Here is a 23,382-nt window from a genome sequence, read left to right on the forward strand (position 1 = left end):
GACAAAATCCCCAGGTCTGTTTTGCCAAGTCAGACATTTTGGTGGGGATGGGAAGATGGTTCCATCAATTACGTGCTTGCCTTAGAAACTCCGAGGACCTGAGTTTGGATCCCCAGCACCATGCAAAAGCTGGCCATGGTGGTGGCTGCTTATAATCCCAGCACTATAGAGACAGGAGGATCCCAGAGACTTGCTGGCATGCCATCCAGGTTCATGAGAGACCTTGTCTCACAAGAGATATTGTCAAGATGGCTACTAAGCCTAATGAACCTGAGTTCAGTCCCTGAAATCTACATGGTGGGGGGAATAAAGGACTCCCACGAGTTTTCCTCCGACCCTGACATGCACATGGCATACACACACACACACACACACACACACACACACACACACACACACACACACACACGCATGTGCAACTTTTTGGTTTAGCAGGTCAGCAAACAGACAAGACAGACGAATAGTATCACTCCAGAAAAGCTTCCACAGCAACAGGCTGAGGGAGTGGAGTGTGCACACAAGCAGACCTGGAGCAGACCTGGAGCTGGAAGTGGTGGGGACTCCTGCCATCCCAGCACCGGGAAGGGGGAGGCAGCAGGATCTGGAGTCGAAAGCCGGCCTTGGCTACATAGTGCTTCAGGGCTAACCTGAGCATACAAGAAACCTGCCTTGGAAGAGGAGGAAGTGGAGGAGGAGGAGGAGGAGGAGGAGGAGGAGGAGGAGGAGGAGGAGGAGGAGGATGACCAGGGAGACACCACTGAAAGCAGTCGGGCAGAGGAGAGGCCACTTTGGGTAACTTTAAGCAGATCCATCAACTTGGAGGAGGGCCGGGGCACAGGGAGCAGTTCTTAAAGGGCCAGGCCCTGTTTCTCAGGTCCATCTTCCTTCAAACTGTCGTTTGGTCGTGAAATAATGACTGAAAACCTAAACAGTTAATTGCACAAGTGGACAGAGAAGAGTCTCCTCAGCAGTCCTCAGTGGGTCTCACTCACGTGTGCCAGTCTATAAAAAGATTTGCTTATTTAAAAATAAACAATGTCTGTTTGTGGTGTGGACCCACCCCCACTCCCCTGCTTGGAATGAAGGGGTTGGTAAATGGCTGCAGATGTGAGCCGAGCTAATACCCATTTCAAGCCCAGGACGCGAGGCATGCTTGCAGTCCCAGCTACTCAGGAGGCTGAGGCGGGCCATCACTTGAGCCCAGGAGTTCAAGGTTTATGGCAAAGCGCAGGGCAAAAGTTGTGTGTGTCTTGATCCTTTGCTGTGGCAGAGACCAGAGTAGCCTCAACGAGGAGAGGATATTATTTTGCACGCTGAATGCTTAGCACTCTTTGAATTCGAGTTTACCTAGGGTCTGATATCATGTGAGGCAAAAGGAAGAGAGACGAAAAGGGATGTAGAACATACTGGAAGCAGAGAGGGTGTTGAGCTCAGGGAAACTTAATAAAACAGGAAATGTTCAGAACTTTTGTTTTGTTTGTTTTTGGAGACAGAGTTTCTCTGTGTAGCCCTGGCTGTTCTGGAACTTGCTCTGTAGAACAGACTGGCTTTGAACTCACAGAGATTCGCCTGCCTCTGCTTCCACCGCCTGGAGTCAGAACTTAAAAAAAAGATGACCCATCCATGGGTTCTTGCCCATCACCAAGAGCATGTTGCTGGGACACCATCTGGCATTTGGATCATTTAATGGGGCGTGGCTACACTGGAGCAGACACTCGGCTGGGACCCTTCTGAGTGTCCTTTAGGTGCTAGGTCTCCTGACACACGTCTGCAGTTCCAGCATTTAAGGACAGTCTGGTCTACACAGCCAGCGCAGCCCAGATAGGCCTACATAGCCAGAATCTGTCTCAAAAAGAAGTGTTCTTTTAAAGCAGTGTATAACCATCCACACATACATGTGTGCTTGTGTGCGCACACACACAAATATGTTTTCTTTCTTTTGTGGCTCCTAGATTGTACATGAATGCATGAAATCTTATGTGTTTATGTGACCTAGAAGCGGAAGTGAAAATGCCTTAGGAGGAGGAATGGGACTCACCAGAGGCGGAGGGGTGGAGAGGTGAGGCTGTGGGGTTCCGGACGTGTCATGCAGTACACATTTGTATGGAATACTTTTTAAAGTGCTAGGAAAAAGTTAAGGTTGTTTTTACTTACGGTCATGGATGCGAAGAGTACAGGCAGGTTAGATCTGAAGAAGGTACCCAGACACAAACACAGAGCAGCAAACTGAACCCTTCAGAGACTCGAACCAAAGCCACTTCACATGGGGGACTGTGTGAGGGGCTGACATCAGAAAAAGCATAGAAAACCACAGACTCCTGGAGGCTGAACCACGTGTCTCTGTGCAGTGGGGTATTATCCTGGCGTCACAGGTAATGCAGTGTTGGCCCGTGCTAGGACTCGAGGGAACCCTCACAGTGAGGTGGTAAAGGGGCGGAGCCTGGTGTGGTGTATGGATCTCTCTAGATAAAACAGGAAGAGCAGGTAAAGCCATGGAGAGCTAACTCAGACTGGCGGCTGCCAGGGCCTGAGGTTGAAGAGCAGGTAATGACTGCTTCATGGAGCACGGTGGATGTGGGGGGATGGAAATGTTTTGGAACCAGATGGAAGTGGTGGTTGTGCAAGCTTGTGAATATAGTAAACACCCCTGAACCATTTGCCTCAGCATGGTGAGCTCAAGCCAGGTGTGTTGGCACAAACCTGTGATTCCAGCTCCCGAGGCACAGAGACAAGGGGATCTGAACTGGTTAATTTTCTTACTGTGATGATTACCTTGACCAAAGCAACTTAGGGAAGAAAGAGATTTTTATTCAGGATTTCACTATAGACCCTGCTATGTAGACCAGGCTGGCTCTGACCTCACAGAGATCCACCTGCCTTTGCCTCCTGAGTGCTGTGATGAAAGGTGTATGACCCCATACTAGGCCAGAAGAAAGAGTTTATTTTGGCCTAAGTTTCCAGAGGGAAAACCAGTAATGGCCAGAAAGGCAAGGCATGCTGGCAGAAGCAGGAAGCTGACCGATCACATCTTTATACACACAGGAAGCAGAGAGGGGCAGGGAGAGGAGTGAGGCCACAAAACATTACAGCCTGGCCCCAATGACGGGCTTCCTCTAGCAAGGCTGTACCCCTAAAGGCTCCATAACCTCCCCAAATAGTGCCACCATCTAGGGATCAAATACATGACCCAATGGGGGACATGTCTCTTTCAAATCACAACAGGGTCATAAGTTCAAAGCCTGTCTGGGCCACATAGAGAATTTCAGGCCAGCCTGTGAAACTTAGTAAGATCTTATCTCAAAATAAAAATGAAAAACAGGACTAGGGTAGTCAGGCAAAGCCATGCATGTCTGAAATCCCAGGACTTGGGAAGTGGAGGTCGAAGGATCTGGAGTTCGGGGTTCTTCTCAGCTCCATAGCTAACTTGAGGATAGTTTAAACTACATGAGATCTTGTCTCAAACAAACAAACAAATAAAAATGCTAATGATGAAAAGAAAATAGGGCTGGTGGTGCAGCCTAGGAGAATCCCATTTGCCTAGTGTCTCTAGTACTACAAAGACAGACGCGTGAGAGTCAGCAAGACGACTTGGCAGGTAGAGATGCTTGCTGCCACACCTGCTGACCTGAGTTTGAGTCCCTGGACCCACATGATGTCAGGAGAGAACCTAAGCCCATAAGCTGCCCTCTGACCTTCACGTAGGCACTGCGGCACATCCACAAACACACACAGTTAATAAAGAAAATGTAATATAAAATTCAGAAATAAACCAGGCCAGGGTGTTCATCCCTGTAATCCGCCCTTGGGAGGTGGAGTCAGAATTCCAGGGCAAGCTGGCAACTGTACCCTCGGTAAAAATAAGATCTCATGTGGGAAATAGTCAGGAAGACACCTGACGGGAGCCCCTGGCCTCCAGGTGCATCCCCACACACATATACACACATATGGGCGTGCACACACACATAAAGAAGACAGCTGGGCCCGGGGCATCTTGGTCATGGCTATAATGACAAAGAGCTAATGTGAGAAGCTCCTGGGTCTTCAGAGATTAAGAGCCAAGGTGAAGGCCTCAGGAGACGGACCGCTGGTCTTCAGCTGGAGGAGGAGTCATCCAAACTCCTCCCCGGTGCCTGAGGACTGCCTCCCTGTTTAGTCTCCTTAATGAAGGAAGGCTGAGGACTCTTGTTGCTAAATAGGTTGGAAGGGCCTAGCAGGTGCTCTTTAAGAATATACATGTAGCTGGCCCAATCGAAACGAATTACTCTCCATGGGAATTAATTTCTACCAAATCAGCTGTTAATTGATCTACTAAAACCAGCGTTTAGTGGTTTCAAGTCTTCTCAGGACACTCGGGAGCTGGAGCTAGAGTAGCAGATAATGGCCGTCACGGTGTGTCTGGGATTGACATTTTTATGTGACCCTGTTTTAAGACCACTACCGTTAGATGGGCTAGACACAGCTCTCAGTTTGCCCGTGGTACAGTTCAGTTCCACCAACACATTATTGTGCAAGGTCCTCCCTCAGCTGAGGGCTGTGGGAATCCCCAGGGAACTGCCCAACACCTGCTTTCAGATGCTCTGGTGTGACATTTCTAGAAATTACTATGGTGATTTTCACTACCCAAAACCCCTCGTTCTAGTTTTGAATATCTAGTTTGATGTTATTTTAGAGGTATTTTCTTTGGGGTTTTTTGTTGTTGTTTTGTCTGTTTTCCCTTGGCAGGGATCAAACCCATGGCCTCTCCAAGGCTGGGAAGTGTTCTACCCGACCTGCTTATCGCTTTTCTATTTTTATTTTTAATTGTTATTTTCATCTCATTTTTTTTTTGAGGCGGGGTCTCATGTAGTCCAGGCTAGCCTTGAACTTACTTTGAAGCCAAAGATGGCTTTAAACTCCTGATCCTCCTGCCACCACTCTCCAAGTACTGGGGTTATAGACTTGCAGGTCTTCTGCAAGGACATCCAGTGCTCTGACTGCTGCGCCATTTCTATAGCCAGACAGGTCCCTTTCCATTGAGCCCACGTTGCCCTTTGGCTACTTCTTCCTTTCTTCCTTCCTTCCTTCCTTCCTTCCTTCCTTCCTTCCTTCCTTCCTTCCTTTTTTTGGGGGACGGGGGTGTTTGGAGACAGGATTTCCTCTGTGTAGTTTTGGTGCCTGTCCTGGATCTCGCTTTGTAGACCAGGCTAGCTTCGAACTCACAGAGATCCGCCTGGCTCTGCCTCCCGAGTGCTGGGATTAAAGGTGTGCGCCACCACCGCCCGGCACCTTTTGGCTATTTCTATACCAGGCTTTCCTTGTCCTCTCTGGTCTAGCAAGCATTGCCACTTGAGAACAGCAACATAACCATTTTAAAACTTCTATTTCTGCCACACTTAAACTGACCTGCCCTAACAGGAAACTGAAAGTGAGGAGAACTGAGCTGTACCCCAGGTTACCAGTGGGCTGGGAGGCTGGGATGCTCTGCCGGCTCAGCAGGGTTGCGGCCAGCTGGAGCAGACAGTTCCCTGCACTCTCTCTGAATGCCTTACCAGACTCTCAGGAGGTGAGTGCTCAAGGACTTTGAAACGCTGCCATTTTTTCAAGTGGCAGTCCGCTTTTAGCCCTTCATCCCTGGGCTACCGGAACACCACGAGAATACAAACTAAGATGGCTGGTGGATGCCAGCTCAGTCAGACTCAGCGCTGATGTCCTCTGTCAGGGAAACGAACTCAAACGACTACCAGATACACACAGATTCCCACTTGTTTATATAAAAGAAAGCGATAAACGAAACTGGGGAGGGAGCTTATCCGAGCTTGGCCACCTACCGTGCCCAACTCCCTGGCTTCCATGGGCACGGGGCTGCATGTCTAGGATTAAATATCTTAAATATATATATATATATATATATATATATATATATATATATATATACAGGTGCCTATTGATTGTGTGGCTGAGGGTGACCTTGAACTCTTGATTCTCCTGTAAGTGAGTGCTGGGACTATAGGCATGCTCCTCCACCCAGCCTGTTTATGGAGTGCTGAGGATTGAACTCAGCGCTTTGAGACTGCTGGGCAAAGGCAACTGACCTACATCCCCAGGCCACAAAGTATCTGACTTTTGTTCTTGTTTTTACATTTTATTTTGTGTATGAGAGTGGAGTGCATGTCCGTTGTGGGTTAGTGTGGAGGTCAGAGGACAGCTTGGGGGAATCCGTTCTGTCCTTCAGCCATGTAGGTTTTGGGATTGAACTCAGGTCGTCAGGCCTGGCAGCGAGTTCCTTTACCCACCCAGCCATCTTGCTGGTCCCCATAGTATCTACTTGGGTATATTGTTGATGTACTGTTGGCATGGAAATGGACGTGTCACTCCGTCTGTGGGACAGAGCCACTCCATTGGTGTGGTTTGTGACACTCTAGGCATTGACTCCCGGGGCTTCCCCTCTTAGTATTCAGATTGGATGCTGCGGTGAAAACTTGAAGCCAGCCTGGCAGCTTTAAAGGCGCCTTCAGCCTCGCTCCCTGAATCTCCAGAGCGCCACAGCAGTGGGTTTGGTTTGGTTTTAATCTGTCGAGGTCTTGTGAAAACAGCTCCATGTTTGTGTAGATAGAGTCAGCATTGTGCCCATCTGACCACTTAAAAAATCCTGAGGTTTCTTCTGTCTGGCAGGCCACCCCTTCAGAGACCAAAATAAACAACAGAATACGCCAGTGGGATGGCCCATTTCCTTCCAGTTAGCACCTGCCAAGTCAGAATTTATAAAGCAGATTTGGGCTCCAGATGGAGCGGCCGTGGTGATCTGTTTGGAAACTTCCCTCACCAATCTGTGCCAAACATCAGAGCAAATTACAAAACTGCTTATAAAAAAATTAGTGAGACAGGGTCTCACTGTGTAACCCTGACTGTTCTGGAATTTACTATTTAGACTAGGCTGGCTTTGAATTTACAGAGATCCACCTGCCTCTGCCTCCCGAGTGCTGGGATTAACAAGGTGTGCCCTAGCCGGGCGGTGGTGGCGCACGCCTTTAGTCCCAGCACTCGGAGGCAGAGGCAGGCAGATCTCTGTGAGTTCGAGGCCAGCCTGGTCTCCAAAGCGAGTTCTAGGAACGTCGCAAAACTGCACAGAGAAACCCTGTCTCGGAAAAAAAAAAAAAAAAAAAAAAAAAAAAAGGTGTGCCCTAAAATATGGTCTTAAATACATCACAAATGTGACCCACATCACTGTCAAACCCAGGAAGACCAGGTGTGAAAACAGTGAAGATTAACTGCTACTTTCATCCCAAAAAACTTACCCTGGCTGGCTCCCATTGGCCTATCTCTGGGGAAAACAGAAGCATTTGACTTTTCTTCTCTCTCTCTCTCTCTCTCTCTCTCTCTCTCTCTCTCTCTCTCTCTCTCTCTCTCTCTCTCTCAGACAAGGTCTCTAGCTCAGGCTGCCTTCTAATTCACTGTGTAGCCAAGGATGACCAGGAACTTTTGATCTCCTGGCTCCACCACCCTGGTGCTAGAATTATGGGCTTTGCCACCACACCAGGGTTATGAGACAGGGCTATGGGATGGGGTCTGGGACTCTGTGCATGCTAGGCAAGCACTCTAGAAACTGAAATGCATCCTCAGCCCTTGTTGGGCATTTGTGTGTGTGTGTGTGTGTGTGTGTGTGTGTGTGTGTGTGTGTGTGTGTGTGTGCGCATGCGCGCGCGCGTGTGTTATGAGAACACGTGTTTATGGGTGTGCACACCCATATGCATACAACTGAAGGACAGAGGAGGACAATGGCTATCTTGCTCTAAAAACTCTACCTCATCTCCACAAGGCAGGGCATCAGTGAACTTGGAGTTTACTGTTTTCCTGCAAGGCTGACAGTCACCCACACACCCCAGCAGCTGTCCTATCCCCTGCACACACCGCAGGGCTAGGGTACCAAGGACACTTCCACACAGATGATGGAGTGCCAGACTCAGGTTCCCACTCTGGCTGTGTGTCACTTTTACCCACTGAACCATCTCCCCAGCCCTGGTCAGCAAGTGTTTGTTTGTCTTTGAGACTGTGTAGCCCTGACTGTTCTAGAACTCGCTCTGTAGACCAGGCTGGCCTTGACCTCACAGAGATCTGCCTCTCAAGTGCTGGGACTAATGGTGTGGGTTTAGGGATTTGCAACATAGAAATAGACTCTTGGTGCCTACCTTCAAAGAAGCCAAACAGACAGGAAATGGAAAAGGAGGCGGTGCTTCTGAAGATGGTATGTTGTTGTCTAGCAGCCCGTGTCTGTCCATCACTGCCTTTTATCCGCCCGACTTACTGCAATCATGCCCGAGGGTGACGAGATGGCTCAGTGGATAGAGGCTCTTGCTGTGGAGTTTACAACCTTAGTTCTGCCTCCCAGACCCACAGAGTAGAAGGAGAAAACCAACTCCCTCATTTTGTCCTCTGACCTTCGCACACATACCATAGAAAGCGCGCGCGCGCGCACGCGCGCGCACACACACACACACACACACACACACACACACACACACACACGTGTGTGTGCACAAGTAAATAATTGTAGAGGTGTGTCCACATATGTCCTTGCTGCTAAGCCTCATACCAGCCCTTGAAGTCTGAGGATGGACATGAATGTCAATAAACACTTGTTTTGGTATTCACTCAAAAAAGAAGTAGAAACTTGAAATGTTGAAATAAGAGACATCGAAGTAACTTACAACCACCCAAAAGCAGAGTCAAGCTGATAGAGTGAGTGTCTTTGAAATTCTCTGTGAATGTTTAGGCTTACAACTTGAGGCTGGACAAGGAGGCTCATGCCTTTAATTCCAGCCCTGGAGAGGAAGAAACAGACAGATCTCTGTGAGTTCCTGGCCAGCCTGGTCTACACAGCGAGTTCCGGATAGCTGGGGCTGCAGAGAGACCCTGTCTCAAAAAGCAAACAAAGGCAGCTTTGCATTATGGATGGGCAGAGAGCCCTCCAATCCAGGTTATTGTAAGTATGCGAACACTTGGCTAGTACAAGTTCTCTGGCAACAGCTTGGGAAGGCCACTGCTAGAGAGTTCTATTTATTTTTGATATTTTCTGTATGGTTTTGGGGATTGAACCACATTCAGAGCAAGCTGTCTAACACTGAGTTTTATCCCAAGCCTTAGAGATTTTTTTTTCTAAGACAAGGTCCCTCTGTGCAGCCTTGGCTGTCCTGGAACTCGCTCTGTAGACCAGGCTGGCCCCAAACTCACAGAGATCTGCCTGCCTCTGCCTCCTGAGTGCTGGTATTAAAGGCATGCACCACCACCACCCAACTGACACTCCTTTCTATATATAACATTCTCATGTCATTACAAGTTCTTCATAAGTTAGATGTTTTGCTTTTTAAGGGCAGTTTCCTATATCCCAGGCTGGCTTTGAACTGGCTGAGGAGGGCCTTGAAATTCTTTTTTTATTTATTTGTCTGTGGTAGGCGTGTTTTACCTGCATGTGTGTCTGTGCACACAAGCTTGCCTGGTGCCTGTAGGGGTGAGAAAAAGGCATTGGATTCTCTGGAACTGGAGTTATAGGTGTCTAAGAACTGTCAGTTGGGTGCTGGGAATCAAACCTGGCTCCTCTGGAAGAGCATAACTGCTAAGCTAACTCTCCAGTCCCATGACTTTGAAGTTCCTTTGGCCCTTCCTCCACCTCCCAGTGCTAGGAATACAGGCACATATCACCACGGATGGATTATGTGGTGCCAGGGATGGAACCCAGGGCTTTGTGGGTGCTAGGCAATCATTCTACCGCCCTAGTCACATCCCCAGCCCCATGGGTTAGATTTTTAATGGCTCCACCAGAGCAGCAGACTTTCATTATTCACAGTTGCAGTGTTCTCGAAGAACATCTGCCGCTCACTGTCCCGCTTCTCAGTGTAGTGACCCGAGCATGTGAACAGTTCGGACTCTGACCGGTGCCCAGAGGAGTTCAGCACTGGGAGTCTGCATTCAGCAAATATTGATTGGGGGATTCCTAGACCTTGGGAGTCTGGATCTGTGTCACAGGATGCGATAAATCCCACACAGTGACAAAGAGGTGACCCGTTTGAAGCTGCACAAGCCATGCCAGAAGCACTTGATGGAGATGGCATATTTTGGGGGGATGCATTTGGCAGTGGTATGGACATGTAAAAAGATGGCAGAAAAGACATCCTGGGCTTTTGGTTTCTGTTTTTGCTTTTTAAAAAAAATTCATTACTGTGTGTGTGTGTGTGTCTGTGTGTCTGTGTGTGTCACCACAGCACAGCACACATGTGGAGGTCAGAGGACACTTGTGGAAGTCAGTTGTTTTCAAACACCATGAACCCTGGGGAATCAAACTGAGGTTGCCAGGCAACAAACACCTGGCCTCTCTGGTTCATGTTAAATGACGTTGGTAAAACCTTTTTCCTTTTAGTAAAAACACTAAACTGAAATAAAACAGCAATATCTGTGCTATTTTACCATGAACAACTAAAAAGAAATGAGGCTATAGTAAAGTGAAGGCAGATGTTTTTAATGTGTTGTCTGTATTAAATTCGATTGTGTGTGGGAGCACATATATGCATGTGTGTGCTTGTGGAATCCAGAGGTTGACACCTGGCATCTTCCTGAGGCACTACTTTATTTACTGAGGTTGGAGTTCTCACTGCACCCAAAGCTTGCTGATTATGTCAGTCTGGCTACCCCCCTCCCCGAGGCCTGGAGTTCCCTACTCTGTTTGTATGTGGGTGCCGGGGGCCTGAGCATCGGTCTCCACACGGACACAGCAAAGGCTTTATCCACAGGGTTATCTGTCTCCCCAGCCCCTGGATGCTATTTTCATAATAGTTCCTTAGGCACCTTTAAAATAATAATCCACAAATCAAGTCCATATGGTCCAAAGTAGGACACCACCAAAAGATGTTTGCTATAGAAGCTTTGCCTCATACAGAAGTGTATAATGGTGTGGGGGAACCTTCCTGACCCAGCCCAAAGGTCACCAGGCCTGGGTCTGTGTGTCAAAAATGTGCTGTCTGGCCTGCTGTTGTAAAGTACTGTAGATAGGGTGGCTCGTGGGAAACATTTCTTTTTCCCAGTTCTGGAGGCTGAAAGGTCCAAGGTCAGAGGCTCACAGACATGGTGTCCGATGAGGAACCACTTCCTGGCACGCAGACACTAGACACTGTCTTATCACCTAAATCCCTCTTAGCAGAAATTAGAAGGGAGCTGTCAGAGGCTGCTGTCACAGAGGCCTTAATCTGATTCCATTCATGACACAAAGGCCTCTCCTTCATGACATCATCACCCCCTCCAAAACCATGCCTCCAGCATGGATTAGATTTCAGTCAAGAAATTGGAGAGGCAGAGCCAGGCGGATCTCTGTGAGTTCGAGGCCAGCCTGATCAACAGTGAGTTCCAGGACTGGCTCCAAAGCTACACAGAGAAATCCTGTCTCGAAAAACAAAACAAAACAAAAACAAAAAATAAACGGAAAAAAAGAAAGAATTTGGATTGCATATAGCATTCAGTCTGTAGCAATCATATACAAAGTTTCAAATCAAACAATCCAAGGAAAACTTTTTAAAGATTTATTTTGTGTGTTTGTGGGGGGCATGCTTCTATCACTGCACGCATGTGGGGGTCAAAGGGCAACTTGCTGGGTCAGTTCTCTTCTACCCTGTGGAACCAGGATTCAAACTCAAGTTGTCAGACTTGGTGGCAAGAACTATTACCTGCTGTCTCTTTTTACAAAAAAAAAAAAAAAATTATTCAAAATGTAACACTCTTAATTACCTTAACCTACAAAGAACTTCTACAAAACAATACAATAAATATAAAATTTCCGGCAGAAAAATGCACAATTATTAAGTACAAGTCAGTTACAAGAAGAAATTTCAAAAGCTGAAGAGGCTGAGATGGGTCAGATTTGGTGGCACACACCTTTAATCCCAGCACTCCAGAGGCAGAGGCAGTGGGTCTCTGAGAGTTTGAGGCCAGCCTGGTCTACAGAGTGAAACTCTGTCTATACACACACATCTATAGGGAGGGGGTTAGATGGATGGCTGTCTTGGCATAGGGTAGAAACAATCTGTGCTGGACAGTTTTATGTCAACTTAACACAAGCCAGAGTCATCAGAGAGGAGGGAGCCTCCGTTGAGAATAATGCCTTGGTAAGATGGGACTATGGGCCAGCCTGTTGAGCATTTCCTTAGTTAGTGATTGATGGTGGAAGGCACAGCCCATTGTGGGTGGGGACACCCCTCCATTGTTGGTCCTGGGTTCTCTAAGAAAGCAGGTTGAGTAAGCCATGAGGAGCAAGTCAGTAACCAGCACCCTCCATGACCTCTGCATCAGCTCCTGCCTCCAGGTTCCTGCCTTGCTTGAGTTCCTGTCCTGACTTCCTTCAGTGATGAACAATGATTGGAAGTATAAGCCAAATAAACCCTTTCTGTTGTAGAATATCATTTTAATGTATGTTACTTTTATTTATGTTGCGTTTGTTTAACTCTGTGACGCTGTGTTACTGGGCCTGTCTAAAACACCTAATGGGCTAATGAAGAGCTGAAAGGCCGATAGCAAGGCAAGAGAAAGGATAGGTGGGGCTGGCAGGCAGAGAGAATATACAGAAGGAGAAATCTGGGAGGAAAAGAAAAAGATGTAGCCAGAGAAGGAGGACGACTCCAGGGGCCAGCCACCCAGCTACACAGCAAGCCACGGAGTAAGAGTAAGATTTACAGAAGTAAGAGAATGAGAAAAGCCCAGAGGCAGAATGTAAATGGGATAAGTTAAGTTAAGGCAAGCTGGCAAGACACAAGGCAAGCTAAGGCCAGGCATTTATAATTAAGAAGAATCCTCCATGTGTGATTTATTTGGGAGCTGGGTGGCAGGTCCCTCAAAAGAACAAAAACAAACAACACCTTTCCCCCCACACTTGCTTTGGTCATGGTGTTTCATTGTAGCAATAGTAACCCTGACTAAGACACAGTCTATATTACTTATTGTTTAAAAAAAATTGTGCTTGTAATTTCCACAAACATTTTGATTGATAGGGAAATAAATTGTCTACATTCTTGGCTTTTAGACAATATTAATCCTGAACTTTATTTTCTCAACTTCCTTCTCCTTCTCTCTCTTTCAAGATTTTTTATTTTTATTTATTTATTTATTTATTTATTTATTTATTTATTTATTTATTTGTGTGTGTGTGTGTGTGTGTGTGTGTGTGTGTGTGTGTGTGTGTGTGTGTGTGTATGCAACTGAGCCCAGGTCCTCTGGAAGAGCTGCACACACTTTTAACAGCTGAGCCATCCCTCTGTTCTCTCCTGGTCTCTTCTCCTCCCCTAACTCTCCTCTCTCTCTTTTTCCCTTGAGAGGGTCTGACTGTAGCCCAGGCCTGATTCAAACTTCGGTGATCCAATATGCCCAACTAACCCTGAATTTATTTTTAAGTTTTCTTCTTTCCTTAAGTGTGAAATTTTATATGCAATTGATGAACAATCCATATGTGGGCATTACTTGGTGCCATTTCCTGAAGAATGATTTCTATTTTTCATGGGGACAAAATAGGAAGTGTATCAATCAAAAAAAAAAGCCATGGTTCGATACTTTGTGACAGGCTTTTGAAGTGGATGTCAGTGTCTCTTTCTCAAATGTTTTATCTTCATTTTTTAATCACTAGTTGGCAGAGGCTCAAGTGGCCTTACATCTCTTATCTTAGAAGATTTTCCCATCAACCCAATTACAGATAAGCTAATTAGTATTTACAGACTAAATATTTGTGACATATTACAAAGGAATGTATGAAAACATGTCTGTCTAGAATACTATTTACAAGCCAGACACAGTGCCACATGCCTGTGATCCCAGAACTTGTGGGACAGAGGCAGGTGAATCTCCGTGAGTTCGAGGCCAGCCTGGTCTACAGAGAGACCTTTTCTCAAAATAAATGAATAAATCTTTTGAAATTATGTTTCTTTATTGCGTGTGCATACTCACACAAGCTTATGTGTGCGGGTTGGAATGGCTCCTCAGTTAGTTCCCTTGAAATTTGTGATTTTGTGAGCATACTGATACCCAGTTTATTTTTTTTTGGGGGGGGGGGTGCAACCGTGCATGTGCATTTAGAGGCCAGAGACTGATGGCAAATGTCTTCTTCAGCCGTTCTCAATCTTACTTTTTTTTTTTTTTTTTTTTTTGGTTTTTCGAGACAGGGTTTCTCTGCAGCTTTGCGCCTTTCTTGGAACTCACTTGGTAGCCCAGGCTGGCCTCAAACTCACGGAGATCCGCCTGCCTCTGCCTCCCGAGTGCTGGGATTAAAGGCATGTGCCACCACTGCCCGGCCTCAATCTTACTCTTTGAGATGGGCTATACCACCAACTTTGGAGCTTGCTAATTTAGTGAACTGGTCGGCCAAGAGAGACTGCAGTCTCTTTCGCTCAGGCGCTAGGACTCCAGGCCTGGGAGAGCCTCACTCAGGTCCTCATTTTTGTACAGCAAGCACTTTGCCCACCACGGAGCCATCCCCCAGCCCTTTGTTCACTTTTATTTATATGTAACTGTGAGCACCACATGCATGCAGAAGCCCTTAGAGGTCAGAAGAGGGTGTTGGATTCCTGGAACTACATTACAGTCTGGGAACTGAACCCAGGTTCCCTGCAAGAGCAGTAAACGTTCCTAACGGCTGGGCCATCTCTCCAGCCCTGCCTGTTGTGGGTTTTTTGTTTGGTTTGTTTTGAGACAAGGTCTCATGTGTCCCAGGTTGCCCTCAAAGTTGCCAAGAATGACCTTGAACTCCTGATCTCTACCTCCCCGGTGCTGGGACTGCAGGTGTGCACTGCCGTATCTAGCTCAGAGCCCTCATTTTATGAAGTCTTGATTCGTGGACAAGGCTCCTTCCTAGGCGTGTGTGCTGCCACAGAATGTGTTCATCAGCACATTCGTGTAGAGCAGAACAGTTGCCTGTTTGAGTCAGAAGCTGGAAAGTGGCTTTTCTTTCTTAGGACGCCACTCTCACCTCAGAGACAAGCTCCTGCGTACGTGGCAGCCGATTTCCTCACTGAGTGAAGAGCTACTGGCAATACTTGTTGCTAATTAGAACATTCTGGCTTCTATGTAAAAAATTAGAATTTGAGGAAATTTGTATTTCATTATGAGCCTGACACCTTCCAAATATTTAAACACCTGGAAAGAGATGGGCAATTGATGAGATAAATGCAGTTTTTTTTTTTTCAAAAAAAAAAATGGTTTTTAATGATTGAATAACTTGGATGGCAATCTTAAAAGATCTACATATGCCAAAGAAAGTATTTCCTAAATAAAAATTTAGTGTGCTTGCTGTCATAAAACACTAGCCAGAGGTAACTTGGGGAGGAAAGGGGTTATTTGGCTTACAAGTTACCGTCTGTCTTTGAGGGAAGCCAGGGAAGGAGCCTGGAGGCAGGAACTGAAGCCAAGACCTTAGAACAGAATTTGCTGACTCCTCCTCCTCCGGCTTGCTCAGTTGTCTTTCTTATGTAGCCCAGGCCTGGCTGCCTGCCTAGCGATAGCACTGCCCATGGTGGGCAGGACCCTCCTATAGCAGTTAGGAATGAAGTGAAAGCCCCACAAACACGCGCACAGGCCAGTCTGAGGAAGTAATTCCTCAGCTGAGGCCCCCTCTGTCCCGGAGTATCACGTCGACAGCCGAGGCTATCTGACACCAGTGAATAATGCATAATCACACATAGGTAAAAGTGCCATTTGCAATGCAAGGTGGTCTGGTGGGCTTCACTGTAACTGGTGTGGACGGTTTGCTGCTGTGGCTGCTGATATCATGTGGTCCCTAGTCTTTGAGAAACTATTGGTGTGGTATACAAGGAAGAGGTCCAGTTATCTGCAGAGGCCATTGCTGAGGATGTGGGTCAGTGTAGAGTAAGTGCCTAGTGTGCAGGGCCGTAGCGTCTACCCACGGCACCCACCCTCACAAAAAGGTAAAGACTTCATCAGGTGCACATCTGGTATAGCAGGACTTGAAAGGTATAGAGGCAGGGCTCAGGAATTGAGTCGCTGTGGCTGCATAGTGAGTGTAAGGCTAGCCTGGGCTATCTATAAAAGAGAGGCAGGGTTCAGGAATGTAGAGTCGCTGTGGCTGCATAGTGAGTGTAAGGCTAGCCTGGGCTATAAAAGAGAGGCAGGGCTCAGGAATTGAGTCGCTGTGGCTGCATAGTGAGTGTAAGGCTAGCCTGGGCTATCTATAAAAGAGAGGCAGGGTTCAGGAATGTAGAGTCGCTGTGGCTGCATAGTGAGTGTAAGGCTAGCCTGGGCTATAAAAGAGGCAGGGTTCAGGAATGTAGAGTCGTTGTGGCTGCATAGTGAGTGTAGGCTAGCCTGGGCTATAAAAGAGAGACTCTATCTAAAATAAATAAATAAAACTAAGAAAAACAAAAAGTGGGGGCAGGGAGGGAAGGAGGCAGGCTGGTCCTCCCCTTCCTGTCCCTGCCTGAACGCAGTTACCTTTGTTGCTAACTCACCTCGTCAGGAATGGCTGCAGAGTGAACACACCAACAGCCCGTCCGCTCTGAAGTCACTCTTCCCACTATTTGGGTTTGCTTTGGAAGACTCCAGTTTTTAAGCAGAAAAACAATGTCATTTACATAAACATGTGGTGTACTTGTTATTGCTACACAAGTGAATAGCTTTAAAAAAATTTCCATAAGTTCCCATAAAATAAATAGTAATAAGTATAATCCACTCAAAAGCTCCTTAGGGGCCTCAATAAATTCTAAGAGGGCAAAGGGTCTGTAGGGCTGCAGTCATGTGACCTCAGGCAAGAGGAAGGGCTTGTTACATTTTATACATGCCACTGGGTGCATATAGAGGTCAGAGGGCAACTTGTGGGAGTCAGCTCCCTTCCATCACGTGGGCCCCAGAGATCAACTCCGGCTTGGAGGTGAGTGTCTTTATCTACGGAGCCATCTCAGGCCACTGATTATTTGTTTGGTTGGTTTGAGACAATGTTGCTCTTGAATGCTCGGTGATCCCTCCAGTTCAGCCTTCCAGCTGTGCGGGGAGGGGGGGGCGGGGTTGCAGGCTGTGCCACCAGGCCAGGTTTAGAAGGAATACTTTCTTGATAACAACAACATCCTCACTGGAGCCTGGAATATTTTTTTAAGAACCATTTACAATGTTTGCCCACAAAGGAGTCTTTTTAAAATTTGGAATTTCTTCCCATTAAATTTTCCACATTTTAGTCAAGAATGTAAGTGGGCCGGTTGGTTTTTCATCTGTTTTGAATTTTCCTCTGGCTGCCTTGTCCTGTGATAGTAGCAGCAGGGTGTGGTCCCTTCAGGGATGCCTTAATAGGAGCCTGCAAAGGATGCTGCTTGGAGGCAGCAGGCATTCAATTTCTATTTAAGGCTTTACTGTGAAGATCCTCTGTCCTGTTTGATTCTGGGTTTTTTTTTATTTGTTTTGTTTTGTTTGAGACAGGGTTTCTCTGTGTCTCTGTGTAGCTCTGGCTGTCCTAGAATTCATTTTGTAGACCAGGCTGGCTCAAACTCAGATCCTCTTGCCTCTGCCTCCTGAGTGCTGGGATCAAAGGCGTGCACCACTACATCCAGCTGGATCCTGTTCTTTGAGGAAGGGCTTTGGTACAGTTTGCAAAATGGTCTTGGTAACTGATAACTGTTGAAAACACATTGTTGAAGACTGTGGTGTAGCTCCGCTAACAGAGTGCGTGCCTAGCATGCACAAAGCCCTGGGTTTGATTGCCAGTACCAGCTTGGCGGTGCACGCCTCTAATTCCAGCGAGTGGAAGGTTGAGGCAGGGAGATCAGGAGTTCAGGGTCATCCTGGCTACACAGGGAGTTTGAGGCCAGCCTGGGCTACATAGAACACCCTGTCGCAAAACTAATGCCAATGAAAACATATTATTGGGTAGTCAATTGTGAGGTGGACTAAGTTCCTTGTGGAGGGGCTTCTTGTTTTTGTTTGCAGGGATTTGGGGGTATCCACCCTTGCTATAGAGCATCGGAGGTGGCGTATCAGGCAGATTGTCAATGGGACAGAATGGAATCCAAGAGCAGGAACCTTCGAGAGCTTTCAGAGGAGATGGCGTTGTAGAGAGAATTCAAGGGAGGGGTAGTTTTCTTTTCTTCAGTGTGGAGGCTGGAAACTTGAACTTCACACTTTCTACCACTGAGCTGCGACCCCAGCGCTTGATATATATCAATATCAATAGGTAGGTAGGTAGATAGATGATAGATAGAGCTATCAAGATAGACAGATGATAGATATAAATAATACATTAGAGGTGTGTGTGTGTGTGTGTGTGTGTGTGTGTGTGTGTGTGTGTACATGCTTGTGGAGGCCGGAGGTCAACCTCAGGTGTCATCTTCAGAAACACCATCCACCCACCCCATGCTGGGCACTTTGACTGACATGGGTGTTGTGGATAGGGTGTTCTTGCTTTCAAGGCAAACATGTTGTTACCCACAGAGCCATCACCCCAGCTTTTATTGTTAAATAAATCCGGTTGAAAAGGAACTAGGTCCAGGAAGGGTCACTGGCCAGCAGAGCACTTTGGAGCAGCCCTGAGTGCTAGGAGCCGTCCATTCATCGCCATCACTTGAGCTCCTTGTGTATTTACCTTCTCCAGTTGTTTACAGAGAACTGCCCTCCTGTTTACCCTGCTCATTCGCTCTACAACCCTCCTCTGTAGAGATAACATAAATAAACAATCTGAGCAGCGTTTCTTAAAATGGAATCTGGAAGGGGTGTGGGATAGATTGAGGACTAAAAAGCGGAGAATGTTAAGTCTTTGTCCCCCCCTTTTTTAATAACGACATTTTAAAAGATTGGTTATAAGGATAAGCATTTTACAGTGTGTCGTTTTAGTGGCTGAAGACTCCAGTGTCTTTGGTGGATACTGTTCTGTGCACTTGGCTGGGAACAGGACTAAAGCAGTTTGGTTAGATATGGTGACTGTGAGACCGTAATCACAGCCTTAACACAGTGTCACCTGAGGAGGAAGTCTCAATGGAGGGCATGTCCACACCACATTGGCTTATGGGCATGATTATGCGGTCTTGATTGTTAATTGATTTAGGAGGGTACAGCACACTGTGGGTAACGCCATTCCCTAGGCTGGTGGTCCTGGGACCGTGCTTACCTTGGTGTGCATGAGTCTGTGGGGAAGCTGGCAGGCAGCATTCCTCCATGGTTTCTGCTTCAAAGTCTTGCTTCAGTCCCTGCCGTGACTCCCTCAGTGACGGGTTGTGACCTGGAGTGTAAGCTGAGTCTACGCTTTCTCCTCTCCATTGCCTCTGGTCAGGGTGTTTTATCACAGGAACAGGAAGGAAAGTAGGTCACGTGACTGACGGACTCAAGGTTGATGCGAAGGCGGCAGAAAGCACAGCACTCCGCTCAGCAGCGCTCAACAATACCGCGTTGTGTTCGAAGAGCTTGACTCACTCACAAGGAGTCAAAAGACAAGAGAAAGCTTTTAGAAGGGGAGGATATGTACTGGATAGGTAGATTGTGGCGATGGTCGGTCCCCTGGGTACATGCTTACCTTGGGACTCTTCAGGTTATATATGCTAAGTGTGTATAGCTTTTGTTGTTGCTAACAGAGTCTCACTGTGTTGCCTTGAACTCCTGGGCTCGTGTAATCCTGTCTCAGCTTCCTGAGAGGTGGGATTATAAATGTATACATCACATCACTGTGTCTGACTACAGATGTACAGCCTCTTTAAAAAGATTCTATGGGGTCTGGGACACCAGGAGAACATGGTCCACAGAATCAGTTGACCAGGACTCTTTGGGGGTGGAAGAGATCAGGGAGCCTGTAGGGGTCTGACCTAGGTCCTCTGAATATAAGTTATGGCTGAGTAGCTTGGTGTTCTTGTGGGATTCCTAACAGTGGGTGCGGGGGCTGTCTCTGTTCTTTTGCCTGCTTGTATGACCCTTTTCCTCCTACTGGGTTGCCGCCTCATCCAGGCTTAGTATAAGGGGATGGGCCTGGTCTTATTGCAACTTGATATGCCACGTATGGTTGATATCCCTGGGAGGCCTGCCCTTTTCTGAAGGAAAATGGAGGAGGAGTGGATCTGGGTGAGAGAGAGGGAAGGTGAGGGGAGAGGGGTGGAGGGGAAACATGGGTCAGGATGTAATATATGAGAGAAGTTTTGTTTTTTTTTTTTCTTTTGAGATTGGGTTCCTCTGTGTAGCCCTGGCTTTCCTGGAACTCGATTTGTAGACCAGGCTGGCCTTGAACTCACTGAGATCTACGGCCTCTGCCTCCCGAGTGCTGGGATTAAAGGCAACCACCTGGCCAAGATTTTATTTTATTTTTTTTATTATTTGTATGTGTGTGTTCATGAGGTTTGGGCACTTAAGTCCAGTGCCTGAGGAGGTCAGAAGAAGCCTAAGATGCCCTGGAGTAACACAGGGCAGAGTGGACGCTAAGAATAGAGCTTGTGTCCTCTGCAAGAGCAGGAGGTGATCTCAACCCCTGAGCCATCTCCAGCTCTCCCTCCCCCTTCTGTGAGATGGGGTCTTATGTAGACCAGGCCGGTTTCAAATTTGCTGCGTAGCCGAGGATGACCCTGAGCGTCTGATCCTCCTGCCTCCACCTTCTGAGTGCTGGGATTACAGGCGTGTGCCGTCACACTCAGTTCATGAGGAGCCCAGGGCTGCATGTGCGCCAGGCGAGCGCTGCATGTGCGCCAGGCGAGCACGCCACCACCTGAGCTGCAGTCCCAGCGCTGTGCCAGTGCCAACCGTGTCTCAGGGACAGTGCAGGAAGAACGGCTGACATACGTGTGTGTGTGTGTGTGTGTGTGTGTGTGTGTGTGTGTGTGTGTGTGTGTGTGTGATTCGTGTATTGACTTGACCCTCCCCACTTTGTGTGTCTTGGTGAAACTAGGCAGGGATTCTGGGCACACTGGGGACCACAGTAGAGCCATTGAGACAGTTGGTGGCCTGGGTCAGTGAAGTCCTGTGGCTGGCCAGAGCCTCATCCTCTCTGAGGTTCCCTCCGAGGCAGCAGCATGCTTCCCATCTGACCTGGCTCGAGACTCACCCTGAGTGGTTCTAATGCATTCTCTGGCTGGGTTCCACCGCTCTCGGGCTCCACTTCCTGGGCCAGTCCTCCTTGCTGTTCCTGTGTGTGCTGTCCACCCTCTGGCACTCCCCGGCATCCTTCTGTGAGCCCGGTCCATCTGTGCTTCCAGGCTCTGTTGTGCATACCAGCCCCTCGATTCGCGTGGATAGCGTCTTCCTCCCTGTGTGAACGATTTATTTGCACTCAGGAAGCTGAGCCCGAGTCGCCCCGCAGCCCTCCCCCCTTGCTTAGAGTCTGGAGCCAACATGTCGCTTACAGTGGCATTTGCCAAGTGTCTCCAAAATGGCTCCCTCCTGCTCTCATCTCAGACCGTTAGGACAGTCTCCTGGCCCCTCCTCACATGATTCCACACAGATCTGTGGTCACTGTGCACGGCCGGCCGCCACTGCCTCCAGTGTCGTCACGCTTGTCCATTCCCTGGGGGCCTCCCACCCTGTGCTCAGGAGGGTCCCGACCCTCTCTACAGCTGTGCATCAGCAGGTCGGCACATCTGCCTGTCTTGCTCTTCAAAGCAGAAAGGTGAACTACAAGAAAACACTGCAGGGTGCAGTTTACCCTGCTCAGTTTTGGTTCCCCGGCTCCAACCCCTGTCTGTGACACATAGTATAGCAAAGTCCACACTGAGCTGTTTACTCATTTGAAAAATGCTGAATTTCATAACCCTTCCTCTACCACTTCCTCTCTCCAAATTTAAACGACAGTTTTTTCTTTTAAAATAAAAGATGCTGGGTGTGATGGCACACACCTTTAATCCCATCACACTCCTGAGGCAGAGGCAGGCGGGTCTCTGTGAGTTCCAGGCCAGTAAGGGCTATAGGGTGAGACCCTGTCTCAACAGAAAAGGAGAGGGAAAAGCTGGAGAGATGGCTCAGCAGTTAAAAGCACTGGCTGCTCTCCCAGAGGACCTGGGTTTGATTCCCAGCACCTACATGGCAGCTCCTAACTACCTGTCACTCCAGATCCAGGGATCTGAGACTTCTGGTTTGCGTGGGTACCAGGCACACAGATGATGCGCTTGTATACACACAGGCAAAGCACCCATATACATAAAACAAATGTAAGAAATTATTTTTATTTATTGTGTATGCACATGTACATGAAGGTGTTTCAGGAGTCTAGAAAGGGTTTTTGATTTCCAGGAGCTTGAGTTTTGCCTGTGGGCTGCCTGGTATGGGTGCTGGGAACCAAACTCTGCCCACCCCACCCCAAGAGCAGTAAGTGCTCTTAACTACTAAACCATCTCTTCTGCCCTAGGGAACTCTGTGTGTGTGTGTGTGTGTGTGTGTGTGTGTGTGTGTGTGTGTGTGTGTGTGTGTGTGTGTGTGTGTGTTTCACCTGTCAGCTTTTGGCATCCGAGACATTTTCCTTTGTAATGGAACATTAATTATATATAGGAGTCAATGCGTCTAAAAGGAAGAGAAAGCAGAATGGATCACAGATCCTAACTCCGGACCATGCTCAAACCAAATTTGGTAATGTTGATGTAAAGCTCTCAACAGAAAAGCCCCCGAGTGTCATCATGGAAAATGTTAGCGCCGCTTTCCTGGATCAGGGAATGATGGAGAGCGCTGCTCCCTGGAACTGGTAGCTCCAGAAAGAGACTATAATAAACTCCCCTCTCTCTCTCTTTCCAAACAGGATCAGTTTGACAACTTAGAAAAACACACCCAGTGGGGAATCGATATTCTTGAAAAGTACATCAAGTTTGTGAAGGAGAGAACTGAGATTGAGCTCAGCTATGCCAAGCAGCTCAGGTAAGGTGGCCCTGCCAACATGAAAAAGAAAGGCTCACTTCTCTTTTTCATTAAAATTTTTATTACACTTATTTATTTGTAGGGCAGGGGAATGTGTGTGCCATGTGCTTCTGTGCAGGTCAGAGCACACACAAGGAGTTGGTTTTCCCTCCTTTCGTGGTGTGGGCCCTGGGGATTGAACTCAGATCATCAGGCTTGGCAGCGAGCCCTTTACCACCCCCCACCCCCATGCCATCTTGCCAGCCGAATGCAAGTGTGATTTCTATTCTCATTCCACAGTGTCTCTCTGTGTATAGTCTTTTCTCATAAAGTAATATGTCATTCCTTTAGTTTGTTCAGCTCCTCTGTTTGAGACAAAGTCTCATGTAACCCAAGCTAGCCTTGAATTCACTGTATGGTAGAGGCTGGCCTTAAACAAAGAAATACACACGTGTATGGAGAAGCACAGGAATCCCACACGGAAGGCTCTCGGCTAGCCCTCCCTTCCCAGAAGCCATGCCCCTACTGAGTGGCAGGGTTCAGAAGAGCCTGCCGTGAGTTTCACATGGGTGTGAGCATTGGCTCTGGTCCTTT

General features: G+C 47.6%; 1 protein-coding gene across 22 annotated transcripts in view; it reads left to right on the plus strand.

The window, feature by feature from the left end:
• Positions 1-23,382, plus strand: part of Fnbp1 (formin binding protein 1) — a 131,311-nt gene that overhangs the window by 28,347 nt on the left and 79,582 nt on the right. For all 22 annotated transcript variants that reach the window (XM_076568971.1, XM_006983437.4, XM_042274928.2 and 19 more), the window contains exon 2: positions 22,694-22,809. Coding sequence is in view for 21 of the 22 variants with exons in the window: in XM_006983437.4 (XP_006983499.1) it covers positions 22,694-22,809 (116 nt within the window). In the remaining variant the exon portion in view is untranslated. The remainder of the gene's footprint in view (positions 1-22,693; positions 22,810-23,382) is intronic.

The sequence above is a fragment of the Peromyscus maniculatus genome, chromosome 4 (assembly GCF_049852395.1).
Source record: "Peromyscus maniculatus bairdii isolate BWxNUB_F1_BW_parent chromosome 4, HU_Pman_BW_mat_3.1, whole genome shotgun sequence".
In the NCBI taxonomy this organism is placed as follows: Eukaryota; Metazoa; Chordata; class Mammalia; order Rodentia; family Cricetidae; genus Peromyscus; species Peromyscus maniculatus.